This window comes from Herpailurus yagouaroundi, unplaced genomic scaffold (assembly GCF_014898765.1).
Source record: "Herpailurus yagouaroundi ecotype Mexico unplaced genomic scaffold, PumYag 139, whole genome shotgun sequence".
Lineage (NCBI taxonomy): Eukaryota > Metazoa > Chordata > Mammalia > Carnivora > Felidae > Herpailurus > Herpailurus yagouaroundi.
Genome location: NW_024412394.1, coordinates 82,350,436 through 82,372,529, shown reverse-complemented (window position 1 = coordinate 82,372,529; position 22,094 = coordinate 82,350,436). Strand labels below are relative to the sequence as shown.

The following is a 22,094-nucleotide window of genomic DNA, read 5'->3' as shown; positions in this document are numbered from 1 at the left end:
TACTCTTGACACCAGCAGTTTAGTTTGCATTAAAGTTCCATAACAATCTTGCTTATGCTTTTTCTAGAAAAAGAATTTAATACATATTTAAGTTTTACCTTATGCACTCGGCATTTCTCTGAGTGTTGATGCACTGAACAAGTTTCAAATGTTTTCTTCCTGGCTATAACTTTTCTTTCATGAATTAACTCTTTGTGGCTGTGAAGTCAGTATTTTCCTTTTCAATTTGTGGAAACTTTCATAGAATGTAAACATGAATCACTACCAAAGTGGTTTCAAAGCTGTTGTTTTCCTTTTTACATTAATCATATCCTTCCTGTCATAATACAGGATTATCAATTTTCATATACTTTAAGAGCATATTTCCTTTGAGATTTCTCCTACTCTGCATGGAGAGTTGGCATCCAAGACAAGGTGTGCATCCATGTCCATGATATACTATCATTTCTATTCTTTTAAAAAAAACAGATATAGATATAATTGTACATTGATGTGATGGTTAATTGTATATGACATCAACTTGGCCATTTTTTGGTCAAACACTGGTGTAGATGTTGCTGTGAAGGTGTTTTTTAGAAGTGATTAACATTTAAATCAGCAGACTTTCAGGAAAGCAGATTACCCTCCATAATGTGAGTGGGCCTCATGCAATCAGTTGAAGGCCTTAAGAGAAAAAGACTGAGGACCCCTGAATAAGAAGGAATTCTGTCTCTAAATAGCCTTCAGATGTGAGACTACAATCCAAGTTCTCCCTGGGTCTCCAGCCTATCAGCCTCCCCTTGTAGATTTCAGGCTTGCTAACTCCCACAACCACGTAAACCAATTCCTTCAAACAAATCCTTCTCTCTATATGTATTTATATATACATATCCTTTTGGTTCTGTTTCTCTGGAGCTCCTGGACTAGTTAGTTAGTACAATGGACTATTCTGAAAGGGTATATAAGAAACTGATCGAAATGGTTACCTCTGGAGAATGGAATGGCATGGGAGAAAGACATATTTTATATCATATGGATCTTTAAGTTAATTTTTGGAATAGGCAGGACATTTTCCTGATTCTAGCATCAAAACTGTATTTTAAAAAGCAAATAATGAGAAGTTTCCTTCTCACCCACATCGCTGTCCACCAAATTCTGTGCTCACCCTTTTCCTTTATAGGTGACCACTTTATTCATTTCCTGTATATTTTTGTAATGTTATATAGATATAAATATAAATATATATTCTTTTTGTCTTCCATTTCTACAAAAGATTGCACTATTCTCTGTCTTGTGTCTTTATTTAACAATACATCCTAGTATCTTTCCACATCAATATATAGATGGCTTCCTCATTCTTTCTTTTATAGCCACACAGTACTTTACTCTGTGGATTAGCCAGCGCTTATATAATCATCCTCTATAGATGGACGCTTGGGTGGTTTCCAAGACTGTGTTGTTACACATAATGCTGTGACGAATAACTTCACATGTGAGTCACTTCACACGTGTACAGGTATAGTTGTAGGATATATTCCCAGAAGTGGGACTGTGTTGTCAGAGGAGCAATTCCCTTCTAAACTTGCTATGTAAAAACGATATTGCCCTTTTGAGGAATGATATCATTGTTTGTCTTCCCATCAGCAATACACACACACACACACTCTCTCTCTCTCTCTTTTGAATAGCAGCATTCAAAAGCATTTATACCATGCAGTATACATTCTCCAATGAAAAATTAACTTAGAAAATATTAATCACCACCCCAGAAAATTTGATGAGTATACAATGATAACTCCTTCAGTTTCCTAACACTTATAGTGTTAAATATATGTTAAATATATAAATATAAATATATAAATAAATATTATACCATATATTATATTATTATATATTATAATATATAATATATATTATTATATATCATTATATTATATTACATATATTTTATACATTAATATATAAAATATATAAATATATTTATTAAATATAACATATATAAATATATATTAAACATAAATATATTTTTATATAAGTAAATATAAATATATATTAAATATATTGTAGTCTTAAATATATTATATTTTATATATATATGTATATATATATATAGTCCATCTCAACTATATTTTGTAATAGAGACACAAATATGCTTCACTCTAACTCTTGGAAAGGAAGATATTTACTATGCTCATATCTACAATGAATAAAAGGATTTCCTAATTATTTGTTCGCTAGTTTTCCTGTGAGAAAGGAAAAAGCAGTCCCTGATACCTGCCAGCTAGCCTGGGCCTATCAGCCAGGCCCAAGTGTTGTTAAAAGCTGGCGTGGCACTCACAGCGAGGTCCTCATATTCTCCTGTTGAACATAAACAATTTCACAAAACATCAACATCTGACAAGACCACTCTTTGTCCATGATGAATCACAACAAAAACAAGACCCCTCTGAGGTCTCATATCTGAACACAAACTAAAAACATGAACATTGTCCAGCCACAAAAATGACCAACAGCCCTCCAATCTGGGTGATATGAGTGACTCTGCTGCTTTACTAATTATAGCATTGAGCTCTTTAGTCTACTCCTTCCTTCCTTCTTTCCTCTTAGATAAGACTTGTAAGATACCCAATCATAGAATGACCTCTGCTTCCTGATAGCATCTAATCTAGACCAAATGTCCACTCCCGTAAGTCCTCCCCTGAATCACCTAACACAAATCTAAATCCTGCCCTCCTTTCTAGCACCCTCTTTCTGAGATGGCCCACAGTCCCATGGTGTGCATTCACTCTCACAGCAATGAATCAACCCAACTCATTCAACTTCAGTAGGTTTCTGGTGGTCTCTGGCCAGAGGGCACTGCTTCCTTCAACTCCCAGTATTGCCCTCATAGAGATTACCTTCAGGAATATTAGAGCTGATGGGGATATTGGTTTTATTTAATTCAACTAACTCTCCTTAAATATGAGAGAATGGGGGCTCTGAAGTCCACCATCAGCATCACAGCCAGGGCTAGATCTTCTGAGGTGACAATTAGGGTTCTTTCAATCATACTAGAAAGCCCTCCCCTTATTCCACACTGATTTCTAAATTGCTTCCCAGTTAACTTCCTGGTTCTGACACCAGACACATTTTTGTCACTTTTTGGACCTACTTTCCATGAAGGACTGCTCATTTGTTCTCCAATATTTGACCCTCATAGGGAAAGTCACTGTGTAAGTATGGACACGGAAGAAGCACGATAAAAGCTCATGCTGACACATATCCCTGTGCAAGACTGCAAGGGAATGAGGAGGGAGGTGCAGATTTGGAATTAAGATTTCATTCTTTCTTTTTAAAAAATTACATTTGAGAGAGAGACAGAGACAGAGAGAGAGCGAGCACGAATGGGGGAAGGGCAGAGAGAGAGGGAGCCACAGAACCTGAAGCAGGCTCCAGGCTCTGAGCTGTCAGCACAGAGCCCGACACAGGGCTCAAACACACGAACTGCAAGATTGTGACCCAAGCCGAAGTCAGACGCTTAACCAACTGAGCACCCAGGCGCACCCCCCCCCCCACCCCCCAGCAGAGAATTTCATTCCTTCTTAGACATAATAAGAAAATATAAATTGTGCAAACTGTGGGCCAATAAAGATTTTAATGAGAGATCCTATCCTAGAAATTGCCAGTCACTTCCCTTTTTGGTGACGAAGACATTAAGTTGCTTGAGGAGACCCTTTGAGCGGTCCTTTTAATTATGTAGATGTGAGGGTGAGTAGGATTTATTATTCTGGAGGAAGGTATAATTGGACATTCCGTACTTGATGAAGACAACTTTTTCTTACAATCCACTTGGAGGGGGATGGGTTAGAAGGTGAGAGAGAGGGAAGATTTGTATAAAGTCCAAAAGATTTCCTGGGAAGGAGGAATCCTGTGCCTAATACCCTCCCTTTTTAAGTTCAGATTAAAGCATCTCTGATTAATTAAGGTGTTCCAAATAGAGGTAAACCCATAGAAAAAGGCAATATCCTTTTCCCCACCCACCCCTCTTGAAAAGAAACTCTTCAAGGTAGTGGAGGGAATGGTTTAGACTGATAACCTGGGATCCTTATGAATGCCATGATTATTTTGGGAATAGGTCAATTTGGGCAGAGTGTGCTGATGGTAAAACTTAGACCAAATTACCTGCCACACTGGGCATACCAGGGAAGGAAATGGCTACTTATGTCATATGTGTAAGTTTCTCAGAAGCTATAACAAGGTGTAGGGGTGGGGACAAGGTCAATGTTGGCATAAAGCATTCTTGCCTGCCAGTGCCATTCTCTCTACAATAAATATCTCAGTCTGGGGCAGGAATCTGGGATGACCTGATTAAAGGGCCTCTTCTCCCAAACCTCTTCCCTTGGGACTGCTGGGTTTCCAGTGAGTGGTGAATCAAGCCTCTGGATTTGTTTGTTGCCAGAGTGAGTGTCCTATTCTGGAACAGCCTGTAGTGTGTCAAAGAGCAGCCAGAGCAGCCCTTTACACTGGGTGAAGCATTTTGGACTTACCATAGAAAACAGGATCTAGAAAGGAGGGAAGGGGTATTCTCAAAGTATCACAGAAAAGAGGGCCAGAGTAATAAAAATTTTTAATATTAAACAGAGAAGTGAGCTTATGTTTTAAGCAATACTGATGACATAATCAGTGACCTAAAAAGATGTGATTCCCTCTCTCAAGGACGTTACATTGTACAGCAGCTCTAAGAGGCCAAGTATTACCATGCCCAACTTAAAGATCAGGAAATTGAGGCTTAGCACATTCAATAATGTGCTCAAACACACCCTCTCTGGAACTGTTCCAGCTAGTCTAAGCTAACTGCCTCTTCTTTTATGAATTCTCTACTGCAAGGAAGACAGTACATTTCTGTACCTGTCCACAGATGTCTCATAGTATAGGTCAACTACTTCCTTGGCTTTGGGTTTCATTAATGAAGCTTAAGTAATATTAGTGAGGTGCCTTAGGTGGCCCTTAGGGCACATGCTGCCCTCTAGCTCTTCTTCCTCCTATACCTTCTGCCAATAGGCTCACAGCACTGCCAAGACTCTGTTCCATGCTTGGGCAACATCACAGAACAGCCGCCTCACCTCAGCCGTGCTTCTAGGAATGCTTCTCCACTGGCTGAAATGGACAAGAGAGAAGCCCTGAATAGCCTCCTTCTGGTTTCAGGGGGTAGGCTCTATCTCTGCCACCAACAAAGTCACTCCAACCTTGGGAAGCCTCAGGTAAGCTGAGATGAGAAACCTCAAAAGTACGTTCCGCAAATGGGGCATCCTAATGGAAAATGTTCATGTCCCTTCTCTCAGATATGTTCAGGGCACCAGGACACTCTAATTTCCCTCAACAACAGCCTCTCACATAAAAACTCATTTTCTCACATGGACATGGCCCTCATACTATGCTTCTGAAGGAAAAGCAAAAGGAATGAAGAACTAAAATGGCCTGTGCCACAAGAGAACATTAAAGTTCATTTAGAACCAATCTGATTACTTAATTCTTCGGCCTCTGGAGACCAAATGGAAGGAATCAATGTCCCTCTTTCTAGTTCTACTTCTGCTCAATTCTCTACCCTTTGTTTATTTTTTACAACTTAATTGGGGGAGGGGGGGGGCAAGGAAGAGGATATGACCTCATCTTTTTTCCTTCTATATTAGAGTGACTGTAAGTTTATTTAACCTAATTCTTGGAATGGTTCTTTTTGGCTAACTGGGTTTTCCTGGTCATTAGTTCTCAGAAGTCAACCCTGACCTCTGAAGACAGGCCTCAAAGTTCTGGAAATTCCCTCCTTGTCCCTTTGCAGACCTCCCCTTCACCCACTCCTCCTCCTTTCCGTTCCAGCTCTGCTTTCACCTTGACCCCCACTTTTCCTCTCTCCCCATCAGCCCCTCCTGGATTCACATACTTCAGGCCAATCTTTCCATTTCATCCTCACTGGCATGCCCTAGAAGTTCAGCTTTGATCCTCCTACTGCACCTGCCCTTCCAAACACCTTCTCACAGAAACAATCACCTTGCTGACTCCTCTCTTGGGACGACGGATGTTGCTGGGTTTTCTTATTTGTGCTTAATGGATTCACTACAAATCAAAGGCACCTAACCTTGGCTAAGAAAACCCTCCCTCCCTCATGGGGCTCCCTACTGACCCCTAACTCATTTCCTTTACTCTCTAAGCAGTAGCTATGCCAGACCTCTGCTTTTGCAAGCCCTCTACCTTGCTCTCCTACCTGCCTTCCTCTCTGAACAGAGGACTCTCCATTATACCATCCCAATAATGCACTCCCCTCCACCTTCCCTCTTAGCATCTTTCTCTTCAGAAGAAGGAACTTCTCTTTTACCCATTTTAACCCTCTCATCTGTACTTTCGACAGTCCTGATGCTTGGTGAACTTCCTCCATTACTTCCACCCTACCTCTCCATGCCTTCATTTCCTTCATCTTAATCCACAAACCTACTTGCATTTCCCCATCCATCAATATAAAAGCCTCTGGATTTTGTTTCTCCCTAAAACTCCCTTCCTGTATGCAATCTTCCCTTCAGAGCATATTGTTAGCATTTGGGTTAGCATATCTTCCAACTTCTTTTCATTCTGGAATTCTTCTATTCTGATTTTATTAACCTTTTAGCATACGCCCTTTGTTAAACCTGCCTCAGATACTCTCCGGATGGAGGCAGAGTTTTTAACCTTGTTGACTCCCTCCCTGCTTCAGTGAAGCTGATTTTTTCAAAAGTGATCTACTGTCAATTTCAACAGTCATCGTTTGTCTTGACTTCTAAAAGCCTGTTGACGGTTTTTTTTGAAACCCACTCAGGAACTTACCTGTGGTTTCTGATGAGTCACTGAACTTCCCTGGCCTTGGCTGCCTAAGGATACCTCTGGTCAAGGCAATACAATTACCAGTAATTACGTCCACACTGGCCAGTAGCAGGTAGCAGTGGGCTTGGTAACATATGTGAGCAGGGAATGAGGTCAAGTGCTAGATCCTACAGAGCCAAATATTTAAGGGGGAAGCAAGAGAAGTAGTCCTGGAAGGAAGCCAGGAAGAAACGACAGGAAGGCAGAAGTGATCTTACAAAATGCAAATCTGATCACTTTCACCCAGCTGTATAAAATCCTTCCAAAGTCTCCCTGTAGGTTTAAGGACAAATTCAAACTCCTTGGGGGTGCCTGAGAGCTTTGTTTTGTGCCAATCTCCAAAATGTGCTCTTTCCTCCAGCAAGAGGCTCTTGTACCTTTGCTCTAACATCCATTCTTATGCTGCTGCCTCTTTCCTTTATTATTCTTATTTTTTAAAAAAGAGTGATGACAAGGGTAAGCCTAGAGAAGAATCCTCTCAGGCTGGGATCAGAGGCCAGGGGCCATCATTACTCTGACTGCTGAGGGAGGGGAAATGGCATTCTACTGCAGGGAACATGTGCAAAAGGACATGGCATTTAAGAGCAGGGTGATGCTAGAAGGAGGGCAAAGTGGACACAGTAGAAAGAAGGGCAATGTAGTCAGGTCGCGGATGACTTCTAATTGAGGATTTTGTAATGAGGACAGGGCCATGGAGATGGAGGAGACCCAGGCTCTGCCCTAGAGGACTCAGGTTAAAGGAGCAAACAAAAAATCCAAACAGTTCCAACAACACAGGGACAGAAGACAGTTGGCATCTGAGCAGGGAGGTGCAGAACAGGAATTCCTGAGGGGTGGAATGAAAGAGCAAGAGGGAGTCTTTGCTCAATGGAATGGCCGGAAAGGAGAATGAAAAAGCCAGAGGGGCTGGGTAACTGGGTGGGTCACAGAAAGTGCTGAGCACAAGATAAACTGCTTGGATTTTACCCTGAGGCTACTGTTCTCCAAAGTGTATTAGGAGCAGCTCCAGTGACTTCAGATGGTACACAGAGGAACACATTTTAATAGCTACAGTTTTACTTAAAGAATACTAGTAGTAAATACAGCTGGCACATTAAATTTCTGATTTCACAGATATCACTGCTCAGGAAAAGGCTAAGTAAAAACATAACTGACAAAAGTTTTCTGAAGACAACTATTAAGTAAACAGTAGGACAGATGGTATGCAGACATGGGAATCTTGGTGAAGGAATGTGTGAGTGACTGAAGCTTGAGAAAGAATCACTGTGGACACTGTGGAGGCAACAGCCAGGGCTTTAGTAGGAAGTGGCCTGGCCAGATCTATAGTTTAGAAAGACCACTGTGGAGCCAAGTAGAGAAGGTCAGGAAAAGATGGGACTAGAAACAAAGGATCTGTTGAGAAGGCTACATTAGTGATCCAGCCAAGAGATCAAGACCAGAGCCCAGACACGGCAGCAGACACAGGAGAAGCTTGCCCACATTGTCCTCCAGGCACAAAAGCAGCGCCAACTCATCCAGCAGCAGCTAATACACCAAAACCTGGTACTCAGGCTTTGTGTAGGTTTTCTGTCTAGTTACAAATTGGAGCTTGGTTACATTTCTTCATAAACTTCAAAGATCCTTATCATCACCACAATGCTCCTTTAGGGATTCACTCCAAAGAAGCCATCATATTCAAGTTACAAATCCCCATTTAGCAGATAAAATTGTCATCTGTGAAAAAGAAATTCAAAGAAGGTAAATGATATAAGTTCTTGGAAGGCAGCAGCCTTACCTCAGAGGCAGCAAAGCATTAAGAGAAGTAATAGTAAGGGTAGTGGCATAAATAACTTTAAGTGCATTGACAAGTTCATTTTTTCCCTCATAATAACCCCATGAGGTAGCCAGGATAATTATCATTTCTGTTTAACATAAGAAGAAAGAGATGCTTAAACAGATTAACTTGACCAACACCACACAGTTTGTTATGGGTAGATCTGGGATCAACCTTAGGTCAGTTCATGGTCTCAAGCAATATGCTTCACCATTTCCTTTACGGTTAGTCTCACTGTTGTTTCCTTAAAACTCCGTAACTGACAAAACTAGAGGGTTGAGGGATATAAAACATGATGAAAAATCTGAGTTGATGTATGTGGAACTTGAGAAACTTAACAGAAGACCATGGGAGAAGGGAAGGGAAAAAAGTAGTTTCAAACATAGAGGCAGGCAAACACATAAGAGACTCTTAAATACAGAGAACAAACTGAGGGTTGATGGGGGTGTGGAGGAGAGGGGGAAATGGGTGATGGGCACTGAGGAAGGCACTTGTTGAGATGAACATTGGGTGTTGTATGTAAGCGATGAATCATGGGAATCTACCCCCAAAGCCAAGAGCACACTATATACACTGTATGTTAGCCAACTTGACAATAAATTGTATTAAAAAAAAAAATCTGAATTGATGCTTGGAACAAAATATTACTATTCATACTTTAGGTATATGGGCTTTAGGTACAATTACGATGTATTTTCTTTTCTTTTTCTTTTTTTTTTTTTTAAATTTTTTTTTCAACGTTTATTTATTTTTGGGACAGAGAGAGACAGAGCATGAACGGGGGAGGGGCAGAGAGAGAGGGAGACACAGAATCGGAAACAGGCTCCAGGCTCTGAGCCATCAGCCCAGAGCCTGACGCGGGGCTCGAACTCACGGACCGCGAGATCGTGACCTGGCTGAAGTCGGACGCTTAACCGACTGCGCCACCCAGGTGCCCCACGATGTATTTTCTTAAAATTAGCTATGGTGGGATTTCAGTTACTGTTAACCTTTTTTCCCTTATTTATTTATTTATTTAAACATAGTTATGAGGTAAAGTAAAAAAGCACACATGTCTAAGGTAAAGAAAGACGTGAACTCCTGAACTAGTTCCATTTGTTACTAGCTGGAGGCTTTGGGAAAGTTCCCTAATCTCTCTGAGCTTCTAAAATGAAGATAAGAAAACCTAGCTCCTCGTAATAGGTGTCTGAAACATTAAATGTACAAGGAAGTTCTATCTACTTTCAGACAGACCTTTTACAAAGTCCCTTCCATGTGATTATCTAAAATCTTGCTACCACATAGACCAACAAACTTGACCAAAATGACCTAGAAGCAGTTAAGGCATTCTTGTCTTATCAAGGGCCACTCACCAGTAGGAAAAGAAATACACAGCAAGATATAATCCCTCAACCACCTGATTTAAAAATTATAAGCAGGAACCATCAAACAATTTACTAGCTATGCATTAGAAACATATGTTATGGCACAGAGAATGGGAAATAGTAAGACAAGGAAAGGGAAGAAGAGAGTAAGAATGTGACCCAGAGAGTAAGGAAATATACATGTATGCAGTCCTCTCATTCACTTGTATTGTTGATTATAAATTAAAGATAGTCCAGTGCACTTCAATCTAAAACTTCCCCAGGCCCCATTCTGAATACAGCCAGGGAAGCCCAAGAACGCAAAGCACTGCGGATCACAGAGGTTGTGTACTAAGAAACTACCACCTCTGAAAACCTACCTCAATGGCCTGACCCAAGGTCCTTATATGAAAAAGGTCATTCTCCTTGCCCTGTAAGGTCCCTTTCAGATTCAATATTCTACAATTCCAAATGAAACCAATGGTTAGTACTGCCCTGGTGTAATGCTCATTCTTAAAGGTCTTAGTGTATTCATAAAAAGAAAATTTATTTACAAAATACCAACTAAATATGCTATATTGTCCTAGTTCACCAAAAATAATACGAAAGTTCTTCTGAGAATCACTGATCGGAACAATTACAGTTATAAAAAGGATCACTTAAAAATAAGAAGAAATTGGGTGCCTGGTGGCTTAGTCGTTAAGCATCTGACTTCAGCTCAGGTCATGATCTCATAGTTCATGAGTTTGAGTCCCACATCAGGTGAGCACGAACTCCACTTCGGGTGAGCCCCGCTTCTCTCTCTCTCTGTACTTTGTGGGATTCTTTCCTCCCTCCCTTGCTCCCTGCCCCACATTTCCATCCTCTCTCTCTCTCAAAAAAGAAAAAAGAAAAAATTAAAAGTTTATATTAATATCAACACTGGAGGCCTCAGGATGGTGGCCCATACCTTGGACTCAGCATCTGTACTTTTTTATTTAAAACAGTGGCTAATACTTAAAAATTGGGGAAATTTGACACACATATTCAACTTCTTTTGAAAAAGATGGGAAGGCCAAGCAACCCAAGGCTCACATTCCCACACAGCAGCATTCCGCTGGAGGTACAAAGGCACACAGGTACGCAACAGCTGGTCCCTAGAGCTGGTGACTAACACTAGCCCCCCAAGCTTCCCTCCCACCATTCCTCCCCCTGGCTCCTGCAGGCCTTTCAGCTTGCGATAATTACTTCCTACATACTTACTCCCAAACAGTGTGTGCAGCACCCATTGGCATGAACTATTCTGCAGCGGAAACAGTCCACGATCTACACTCCAAAGTGCTGGTGTTCACTCCTGCGTCAGAAAACACAGCCACCCCAGCGAAGAGCTCCTACAAAGGGGGTTATGTTTCCATGAACTTAGGTCTGGCCATACAGTCACTGATTAACTTGACGCTTTTGCCAAAGCTGGTTACTGAAATTACTGAAGGGTGGCTGACTAATAGTGCTTCTAGAAGGTGATGATGAATTTTAGAACTTTAAGTTAATAAAAGCAAAAGGTAAAGTGACCAGGAAAAGAATGGGAGGAAGCAACATCACTTCAAAACATTTGAAGGCATTAAAAGAAAAGAACATTGACATAAGTGACTAATGATTCTATAACTTACATTTGTTTAGCAGTTTTCCAGAACTTAAACTTGTGTTAAATACAAAGAGAGAAAGATAATTTCTTTAGGGATAGCTTTAGAGACTTTTTTTTTTAGTAATAACACTTTTATCTTTAAACATCACAACAAGAATATAGGATGATACAATTGCATGTTATACCTGAAAATTATAGGGCTTGTATTCTGAAATATACCTGTTTGGGCTAAGTAGGGCCTAAGCTGCTCTAGTGAGATTATTTAACATCATAATCTTACTGGCACCGACAGTCATCAAAGATTTCAATTTAACCTTGAACCTGTTAAAAGCAAGAGGACTTTTGGTCAGAAAATTCAGCACTAACTATGGTTAAAGATTTCATACTAGAAAACTAGGTTAGTGTTTGATTCCTTTAATTCATCCTTTTTTCTCCAAGGAAAATGCTCTTGAGAGGATTTTGCTTAGTCTTCATGAGGGTCCTTAGGATTTGGAAATCTTTCTGTTGTAAATCTAGTTTAAGAGGAGAATCAATTCTCATTTTTATGATTTTACCTCTTATTGGAAAAGTAATGCATGCTTACTAAATGCACACTCCATATTTAGTGGCAAAGAAAGATACATGTAAGTAAAAGCAGTTTACATAATACCATTTACACACACATACACATCCAATTATCATATACATATAGATACACACATACTATCATTATATTAATTCATATACAGAAAAAAGGTCAAAAGTCTACAAAAATAAAAATAAATTGTAGTTGGCTTGGTGTAACAAATTACAAGCTTTTTCTTCCTTTTTGCTTTTTTGTAGTTTTCTAAATATTATATAAAGTCTATGCATTATTTTAGTTTTAAGGAATAAGGTATTTAAATATTTTTATCTATGAGACTATAGGCTAATTTATTCATGCATCCATCCAATTAACACTTAGAAGTATGTTACATACTAGATCCTATGCTGTTTTTAGGACACAATATTAAAGACACAGTGCCAAAAGCCCCAAGTAGTCCACATCTGTAGAATGCTATGTAGTTAAATGCTATGACAGAGGTGGGGGTACACTACACCTTAACTAGACAGGGAACATTTCTTAGAGGAGACATTTGAACTAAAACATGCATTTAAGGTGGGAGAGTAATGGGGCTGGGGGTGGGGAGGGGAAGCTGGATATCCCAAGCAAGCCAGCCAATAAGTCTGGTTCACATTTCCTACAATCGAAACATCATCAGTTGTCCACAGAAGAGTCAGCAAGGGAGGAAGAGATCCTAGTGATATCAAATGGATAGAATAAGCTGGAGGTAGTGCAGACCAGTGTGGGAAGATGACTGAGAAGCAAGATTATGTCCACATTCTGGCTTTGGGGACTGGGTGGGTGGTGGTATCAGTTACCGTGATGGAGAAAATAGGAAGCAGGAGTTGTAGGGAAAGTGACAGGGACAATGGTGGAAATAAGAAACCCAGTTTAGGGCACGATCTGCCTTGAATTTTTCTGATCCATGGGTGATCCAAATATTGAAAACTATTAGGTATATATGTTTTGGGGGCCCAGTAGAAAGTTCTAGACTGAAGATAGCTGGACATGATTGGTATATAAGACAGAATTAATTAGGTCCAGGCAATTGTATATATAATGAGAAACACAGAAGGTCTTTTTTTTTTTTTTTAATATATGAGATTTATTGTCAAGTTGGTTTCCAACAGAAGGTCTTTTAAGGGGTAACATTTAATGAAGAAACAAAGGAGAAAGACTGGGAAGAAATGATAGAACGAAAGAGGGTGTCAAAGAAATGGATGATGGTCAATGGTATCAAAAGCTGTAGAACATTGAAGCAAAATAAGAACACAATTATCTTCCTTTGTTTATCACAATACGTACAGAGGATGCCTAGCGATTCTAGCATTCCATTCTAAATCCAAAGCTGCAGGATGTTCAGGGAAGGACCTAGGTCTGTTTGTTTAAAGGCTTCCAGATGGCTTTATTACAAAGCTAAGTTTGGTACCCATTGATTTAAGCCATGAATTCCTTGTTAACTCTATATAGTTTCATCTCTATGACACAGAACACATTCCTTCACTGGCTTTAGTCCTCAATATTTCTGAAGTTAGAAACTTATAGGAGATTGCTCCCATAAGAGGAAAAGGTGTTAAACTTCCATTCCATCCCCCAGTGCCTCTGTGCCTGTGGGTTATTCACCGGTCAAGTGTAGACAGAGAAAAAGATGGTTACTGCCAGTTTAAGGAGAAATCATTGTGGGGGGTACTGTTTTGAGAAACAAAGGATCTGCAAAGGTAGAGAAGAGAGAAGAACTACCCAAGTTTAGGAATACAACATTTTTTTTTTTTTTTTAATTTGAGAGAGAGAGAGAGAGAGAGAGAGAGAGAGAGAGAGAGAGAGAGAAAACAAGTGAATGGGGGAGGGGCAGAGGGAGAGAAAGAGAGAATCCTAAGCAGGCTTGCTGATGCAGGGCTTGGGCCCAGAACCTTGGAATCAAGTGAACCGAAATCTAGTGTGGGACTCTCAACTGACTGAACCACCCAGCCAGCCGCCCCAGGAATACAGTATTTTTAAAAGGTGCCAAGCTAGAAAGGTCCTAGGCCTAGCAGGCAAAACCCATACAGTAACCAATCTCAGTAAGCCACAGATTCAGGCAAATGAAGAAAAAGTCGGGAAGGTAGGCCAGTCTATAAAAAGCTTTAAAAAGCAAACAAGGGGTTTTAGGGCATGTGGGTGGCTCAGTTAGCTAAGCATCTGCGTCTTGGTTTAGGCTCAAATCATGATCTCACGGTTTCATGGGTCCAAGCCCCATCTTGGGGCAGAGCCTCTCATGGAGAGCCTGCTTGGGATTCTCTGTCTCCCTCTCTCTCTGCCTGTCCCCCATTCACACTGTCTCTATCTCTCCAAAAATAAATAAATAAACTTAAAGTAAAACAAACAAACAAACAAACAAATAAAATGACATGGGGGTTTGGACTTTAATTCTGAAGGCTTAGGATATTTTTTGTGGCAATGTGACAAGATCAAAATACCTTCTGAGGAGATCATTTTGACTATAAGGTAACAAAATAGATTCTCAAGGGAACTGTAATAGAGAACGGGAAACTGTAGTTTAAGTATAAGGCACTGTGTTCACAATAAGATTCATGTAAAATAAGGTAACTGGATCTTGTGATACTAGCTTCAAAGGAAGGAATATTGTCGGGTTTTGTTTGTTTGGGGCCAGATAGCCACTGTAGCACATGAAAGTTCATTCTAATAATGAGCCAATACTAGAAGCAGCCTGCACCTTAACCCACTGCAAGTTATACTCTTTAACATTAGAGAAGAGACATTTTAGTCAAGCTCTTCACTTCTATTCAATGTTCTGACGAGATCACCTCAATTCAATTAATGAGCACCTGTGGAGTATCACCCATAAAATATCAGTCACTTCCTCTCCTCGTAATTACTGAGACACATCTCCTCAGATGGAGGGCACTTCGGCAAGGTCCGAGGATATGAACAAATTTGGGGATGCTGCAAATTTTCATCACCTCACTAGTCAAGACAGGACTTTGAATGTTTGTGGTATTTCCCATTTGTGTTTCAGTGAATTGTCAACCAAAATAAAGGACATAATTAATGCAGTCTCAGCTGCCTGCTGCAGTGTCTGGTTATAAGAATGGGACTGAAATCAAATGGATTTGAGTATGAATCACAGATTTGATATTTGCAAGTTTGAGCAAGATGTTGAAAACCTGTTATGTCCCACTTTCCTCATTTGTAAAATGAGGAATAACACTACATGCCTCACAAAACTCTCATGAGTTTTAAGTGAAATCACCCATGCACAGGACCATCCAGAGTCCTGTGCTGGGAAAGAGTTAAGGAGGGCACGGACTGAGTACACTGCCTGCCCTCACAGCCCTCTCACAACTGGGGAAAGTGAAAGTGTGCTCATGGGTGCATTATGCACTTTAATTCTGAAAGGATTACAAAACTGAGCTTTTATGAAGTGCTTGGGAACATCAGTTACTCTTTATAGAAGAAAGTATCACGCTTTCTAAAACAGAATCGACTTAACTTATACAGGAGGAGTTTATTCTAAATGTGGACAGGCACAAAATACAACTATCATATAAATCGAAGTGCTTGATGACCTTAATTAGAGGCTGATTAGAGAATATGGTATTTTAGAATAATTATTAAATATGTATTTGCATATCAAGGTATAAGTAAATTATTACTATTAAAGGAGTCACCTAAAATAAACAGCCTCAAGCCACTACTGACCTTACTTTATATCAAACGAATGTCAAGTAACAAGCACCCACTCAACTTTAAAACAGTTTTAAAGCTGCATTTTCTTCCTTACCAAACTGACAGAAATAAAGAATCCTAGGACTCAGATTTCCCATCATGTGGGGAAAAGGGTACTCTCATGCTGTTGGTGTATAAGTGGTCATACACTCTCATGTGCCCTAGACATAGACTTTGACTTGGTAAGAGTACCTGAAAGACTTTATGAAGATGTTTAATGTAGCACTGCTTATAATGGCAAAAAATTTGGAACAACCTAATATCCAAAGCAGGAGCATGATTAAATCATCCTGGGAAGGTAATGGAGGGGTGCTAACTATATTTTTAATATAATATAGTATCTCATGTAGAAACTGTACATATTAAGTGGGAAAAAAGCAGACTGCAAAATAGATTCTGCTTCCCCAAACTTATCTGCATGTTCAAATGTTGCTAAGATTACCTTAGCACAATTGTTTTCAAGTTTAAAAAAATTTTTAAATACCCACAGGCTCTCTCCTTTTCTCCTATTAGCTTACTTATTACATGAATCACACTAACCAATTAATTCAGCTTGGGTTTAACATTTATGCGTGACTTCACAAATTGTGCACAATTCCTGTTATTTGATTCCATTTCCATCGTATTTTAAAAGTTGGATTATATGAAATCAATTATTATAATACACTTCAGAGACTGAGACCATAAGCAACTGGGAAGAAAAAACAAGTTTCAACCTGAACAGGAATTATTGGTTCTTTCTAAAAAAGGAAATAATCTCTTAGTATTAAGAGAAAAAAAGACCATTATATTTTTTACCTAGAACAGTATCCAAATCTATGGAATACAATCATATCAAGTCTCTAAAAATTCTAGGAACTGTTTCAAGAGCTTTTCACAAGCTTCTCAAGGTACACTCCTGGTCTTATTTACCTAGAACTAGACCAATACCTGCCAGGTCCTATGCATTCAAAGTGTTTGTTCAAACAATACTTAACTGCTTAATGCTCACAAATGACCCATTTTTCAAACTAAGAAACTACGTTTCAAATGGATAAAGTATCTCATGCTCAGGCACAGTATTCCTAGGGATTTTCATTCATCACTGCCTGATTGAGTGACTCATTATCTCACTGGCCAGAGCAGGGCAGCCCAACTCCATACCTCTCTAAGGGCAGGGCATGAGACTTCCTATACTTCAGACACCTTTTAGCACAGGCTTGTGCGAAGTAAAGGGGCAAAAAAAGAAATGTTTGTCAATACCATCAACCTTAATGTTTGTAGTATTCTATCAATGTAGGAATTCCCTCCAGATAAATTATTTCTTTAGAAAAAAAAAAGTGTTGTTGTTATAGATATGAAACAATAGATTAATAACAAAGTTAAAATTTTTTGATGAAATCTCTGCAAAAAATAATTAGGGTTGAGTAAAGGAAACAAAGTACATGCAGATGACTAAATTACTGTGAATACAATGGTGTATAATCAAGTTTTAAGTAATCGAATCCCTAAATTATTTGGCTATTATGGTTCATAATCACTTTCAGAATGGCGCATAGGATTGGTCTGATAGTCTAACACTTGACCAGTGGTTCTCAGTGTGAGGTTATTTTGTCCTTCGGGCAATTTCTTCCCTCAGGCAATGTCGGGAGACACTTTTGGTTGTCACTGCTGGGGAAGTACTACTGGCATCTCACGGGTAGAGGCCACGGATGCTGCTAAACATCCTATAATGCAAAGCACATCCCCTTAAATAATCAAGCAGCTCCAAATGTCAGGAGGGCCAAGGTTGAGAAATACTGTAGTAGACGATTTATACAAGGTGAAACTCTCCACTGTCCTCAAGTTTAAATTAGCACCAAGAGTAAGAGTAGGAAAAGCCTGGATGCCCCAGGTTCTGGACACTGCAACTTTCCCAAGCACACTACTGTCATCTGCAGCCAATTCAAGAGAAGTAGGTGATTCTGCAAGCTGCAGTGGAGACAGGGAAGTAAGGTAAAACGTGACATGCACTTTAACCTTCAGTGAATGTGCACATGTCTCCAGTAGCAGCATTCAGGAGTGCAAGAAGAAAGTACCAGCTTTCCTGGGTCCCCAGGGGTCCTAGATCTTCTGACAATTTCTGCCAAGTTAAATAAAGTTATTATTAAAATAAAATTATTATTAGATAGTTTTGTATCTAAAATTTAGTAACAAGGATTCCAAGAAAACCCATCCCAAACAAAGATAAATACAGACTATATGTAGCTTTCCCATCCCTGCTTCCCCTGCCTCCCGCCCTCCCCATTTTCTTACTTGGTAGATTATTCATTTGGTGATGGCATTATGGAAGCCATAGAACACATTGTAAACAAAGAAGGGACTATTTTGGTAGAGTTATTTCCTAGTAATAATAACAAAAGGGGAAAAAACAAACGTGTTTTAGAAGTATCAGGAACAATAAAGAGGAGTGAAACGTTTGTGAAGCTACGTCAATATCAAAATTATTAACCTCCTGTGACAAGGAGCTTCGAATGCTGGAGGAGTCAAAGAGACCTCCCATGAGAAAACTGCTGTTGAAACTCCAACACATGAAAGAGTCTATTAAATAAAAAAGCACATAGAAATGCCCAGCTTGATGTAACAAGGGAATCCAGAAGTTATCATCAGAGAGAGGGAAGCATTGCATGCCACGTCTTAGCTCCTTAAGGACTCTGATGATCCTGAAGTCTAAAACAAACATGGCTTTTTCTTATTTCTTATGTGCACTTGGAGTTCTAGGTGGGTATTAACTATAGAACTGCTCTGTCTTTCCTAGACTTAAACTAAAATGTGGCTCCCTATAGGGTAGGTAGATAGGGAAACACATAAAAGAACAATTAAAACAAAAATTTCCTAACATCTATACAAAGAAATCCATCATTAACACAGTGAGATATAACGCTTCCCAGAAAATGTTTGGTTAATGAATAATTAGTTCAAGAAAGAACATTAAGTGTATCAGGTTAGCCAAAGACAAGTACGTCACAGACACTATAAAATACAACATAATGGAATTTAAGAAGGACCCTACTCTAAAAAGCCCACAAAACCCACCTGTGTAAGAGGTCAAAGTATTTCAGCATTACAGATTTCTTCTGGATTAAAAAAAATGACAGTAATATAAGAACTACATGTGTGGGCCTGTTATACTTATTCTAGAAGAGTCCTTGGTACAGTTTCATTAAAGATAAAATAGGAAAAACATCCATATTTCCTTATGTTAGAAACAGTACATTTTCAAAGAAAAAGTGATATGTATAATTGGCAATTTTTCTGGTAGACCCTGAAGGTCCACAGCACCAAAAATGTGGCTGCAAGCTTCAGTGCCTTGCTTTCCTCATCTATACAATCAGGAGTTGGCCTAAATCTCTAAGGTACAGTCAAGTGTGAAATTTGATTTTAGAACTTTAATTTTAACAGGGCTTTAGAAATTACATTGCTTCTATTGAAACATTAAAAAAAAATTAACGTTTATTTATTTTTCAGACAGAGAGACAGAGTGCAAGCTGGGGAGAGGCAGAGAGAGAGGAAGACAGAATCTGAAGCAGGCTCCAGGCTCCCAGCTGTCAGCACAGAGTTCAACGTGGGGCTTGAACCCACAAACCGTGAGATCATGACCTGAGCCTAAGTCGGATGCTTAACTGACTGAGCCACCCAGGCGCCCCTGATGAAACATTTTTTTAATAATTTTTTTTTAATGTTTATTCACTTTTGAGAGAGAGCGTGAGTGGGAGAGGGGCAGAGAGAAAGGGAGATGTAGAATCCGAAGCAGGCTCCAGGCTCTGAGCTGTCAGCACAGAGCTCAATGTGGGGCTCAAACCCACGAACCATGAGATCATGACCTGAGCCCAAGTCAGACACTTAACTGACTGAACCACCCAGGTGCCCTGAAACATTTTTAAATAATAAAAGACGATAATTTTCTTTTCATCTCCCTAACATTCTGAAAGTTTCAGTGAAACACTCTAGGGGGTGCAAGCATAGGTAGAAAAGTATAATACATAAACATAAAATTACGTTGAATGTCCGTGTTAACATGGGTTTGTGTCTAAGACAAGAAACAGATATTGGCAAATTCATTAATTAAAATCCTATTAACTATTTTTCATGTTAAACTATAATTTATTAAAACAGGACAACTCCCTTGATGAGGATTATTCTGGATACTGATCAACCAGAAGGTGTGCCCTTGCTTGGAATTTTATTTTCCTTTATTAACAATCCATGCTTAAGGAAGCTTAAGGCAGGTGTGTTAGCCAAGAGGTCTGCCCAGGTGATAATGTTAATGACTAGGTAGGAACAGGAAAAATGTGTGAGTTTTACAATTTTATTTTATTTTATTTTTAAAAAATTTTTTTAATGTTTGTTTATTTTTGAGAGAGAGAGAGAGAGAGAGAGAGAAAGCAGGGGATGGGCAGAGAGAGAGGGAGACACAGAATCCAAAGCAGGCTCTAGGCTCTGAGCTGTCAGCACAGAGCCGAACATGGGGCTTGAACTCACAGACTGTGAGATCATGACCTGAGCCAAAGTCAGGCGCTTAACCAACCGCTTGAGCACCTAGGTGCCCTGAGTTTTACAATTTTAAAAAACTGACTGGAAGACCTTTGTAAAGACATTTTTATTCTACCACATATACAAAAGGAAAACAATTTTTTCCAAAGATAGTATCTCCTAATTATTTTAATAAAGATGTCCTTAGTGATGGACTGCCAAAAAATTTCAATGCCACTATCCCTGTTGGCCTAGACTGTCACATAACCGGTAAAATATCTCCTTTAGCAATTTAAAAATACCAATCTCTCTAGAGGTGTACAGTCAGCTCCTTGAATCCACCCAAGGGACCTCACATCACACTTCTCATGCTGCTGTGTCACAAATACTCTCTCCTTAAGGCCAGAGCAAGCTTTAGTTCCCTAGAATAATAAGCACTTTAAGAACTACAACCATGCCTCTCTACTGTCCTTAGGTTTAGATCTGCTCCACGGTATCCTTATATTCTTAACAGAATTGCACTTCTAATTAGCAGCACTCGAGAATACCTAAATCTTCCTTCATTTAAAATTCAACTGGGTAGAGGGGCGCCTGGGTGGCACAGTCGGTTGAGCGTCCGACTTCAGCCAGGTCACGATCTCGCGGTCCGGGAGTTCGAGCCCCGCGTCGGGCTCTGGGCTGATGGCTCAGAGCCTGAAGCCTGTTTCCGATTCTGTGTCTCCCTCTCTCTCTGCCCCTCCCCCGTTCATGCTCTGTCTCTCTCTGTCCCAAAAATAAATAAACGTTGAAAAAAAATTTTTTTAAAAATAAAATTCAACTGGGTAGAAAGTTATAAAAATGTTTCAGCACACAGTACTTATGATGACCTCAAATTTGCTGAATTGAAACCACTCACTAGCAGAAAACTATTCAAAAAATATCCTTCTAGAAATTCTAACATATGCAATCAGGAGAAATCTCTTATTCAAGAATAAGGTTAACTACTTTAAGATTAAAAAAAAAAAATCAAGACGCTGTTAGAATCTAATGGACCAACATTTTCCATTTGAGCCCACACTTACCTCTCCCGAGGAACAGCAAACCAGTACTCTGGCTGCTTTCTTCGTTTGCCATACTGCTGGACCATGGCTGCAGTGTGAGTGGCAAAGGATTTTCTCATTGGTTTTCCTACTTTAATGCACAGAAACATGGGTGGGGTCTTGCTTTTCTCTTCTTTTGAAGGAAGTATATCTGAATCACATATGAAAAAAACTTCCTCAATACTGACAGTATTAGTGAAAGTCAAACCCTTCAAATTACAAAGAAGAGTGCCTGATCCCCTCTTAGTGATAGAAAATCAAAACATAGGGAAAAAAAAAAACCCCACTAAATTAGAACTAATCACATTTTTCAGACCTTCTTTAACACAAAAGGAAAAAGCGTTGGATGTTTCAGGTTGGTCTATATCATATAAGATGCTACCTACTGGGAATATGCATAAAAACCAACACAACATGACAATTCACAAGAATATATAGCCATGAAGGGTACTGAGGACCCACTTACACCAGAAGGCAATTTAGTTTAGAATTGAAAGATCTTCAAAAACACTTCAAACCCCTGGGTCACCTGGGTGGCTGTTGGCTAAGCGTCCAACTCTTGATTTCGGCTCAGCTGGCAGTTTGAGAGTTT

The 22,094-nt window shown here is 39.6% G+C and overlaps 1 protein-coding gene and 1 long non-coding RNA gene across 7 annotated transcripts in view; both read right to left on the bottom strand.

Annotated features, from left to right (window-relative positions):
• NCOA7 (nuclear receptor coactivator 7) overlaps window positions 1–22,094 on the bottom strand; it is a 169,995-nt gene that overhangs the window by 26,903 nt on the left and 120,998 nt on the right. For all 6 annotated transcript variants that reach the window (XM_040474561.1, XM_040474560.1, XM_040474562.1 and 3 more), the window contains one exon: window positions 21,485–21,653. In XM_040474561.1, coding sequence (XP_040330495.1) covers window positions 21,485–21,653 — 169 coding nt within the window. The remainder of the gene's footprint in view (window positions 1–21,484; window positions 21,654–22,094) is intronic.
• LOC121030013 (uncharacterized) lies at window positions 5,594–14,471 on the bottom strand. Its single transcript, XR_005790029.1, has 2 exons — window positions 11,245–14,471; window positions 5,594–8,559 (listed from the first exon to the last, which is right to left on the bottom strand). It is a non-coding gene; the product is annotated as an uncharacterized LOC121030013 (long non-coding RNA).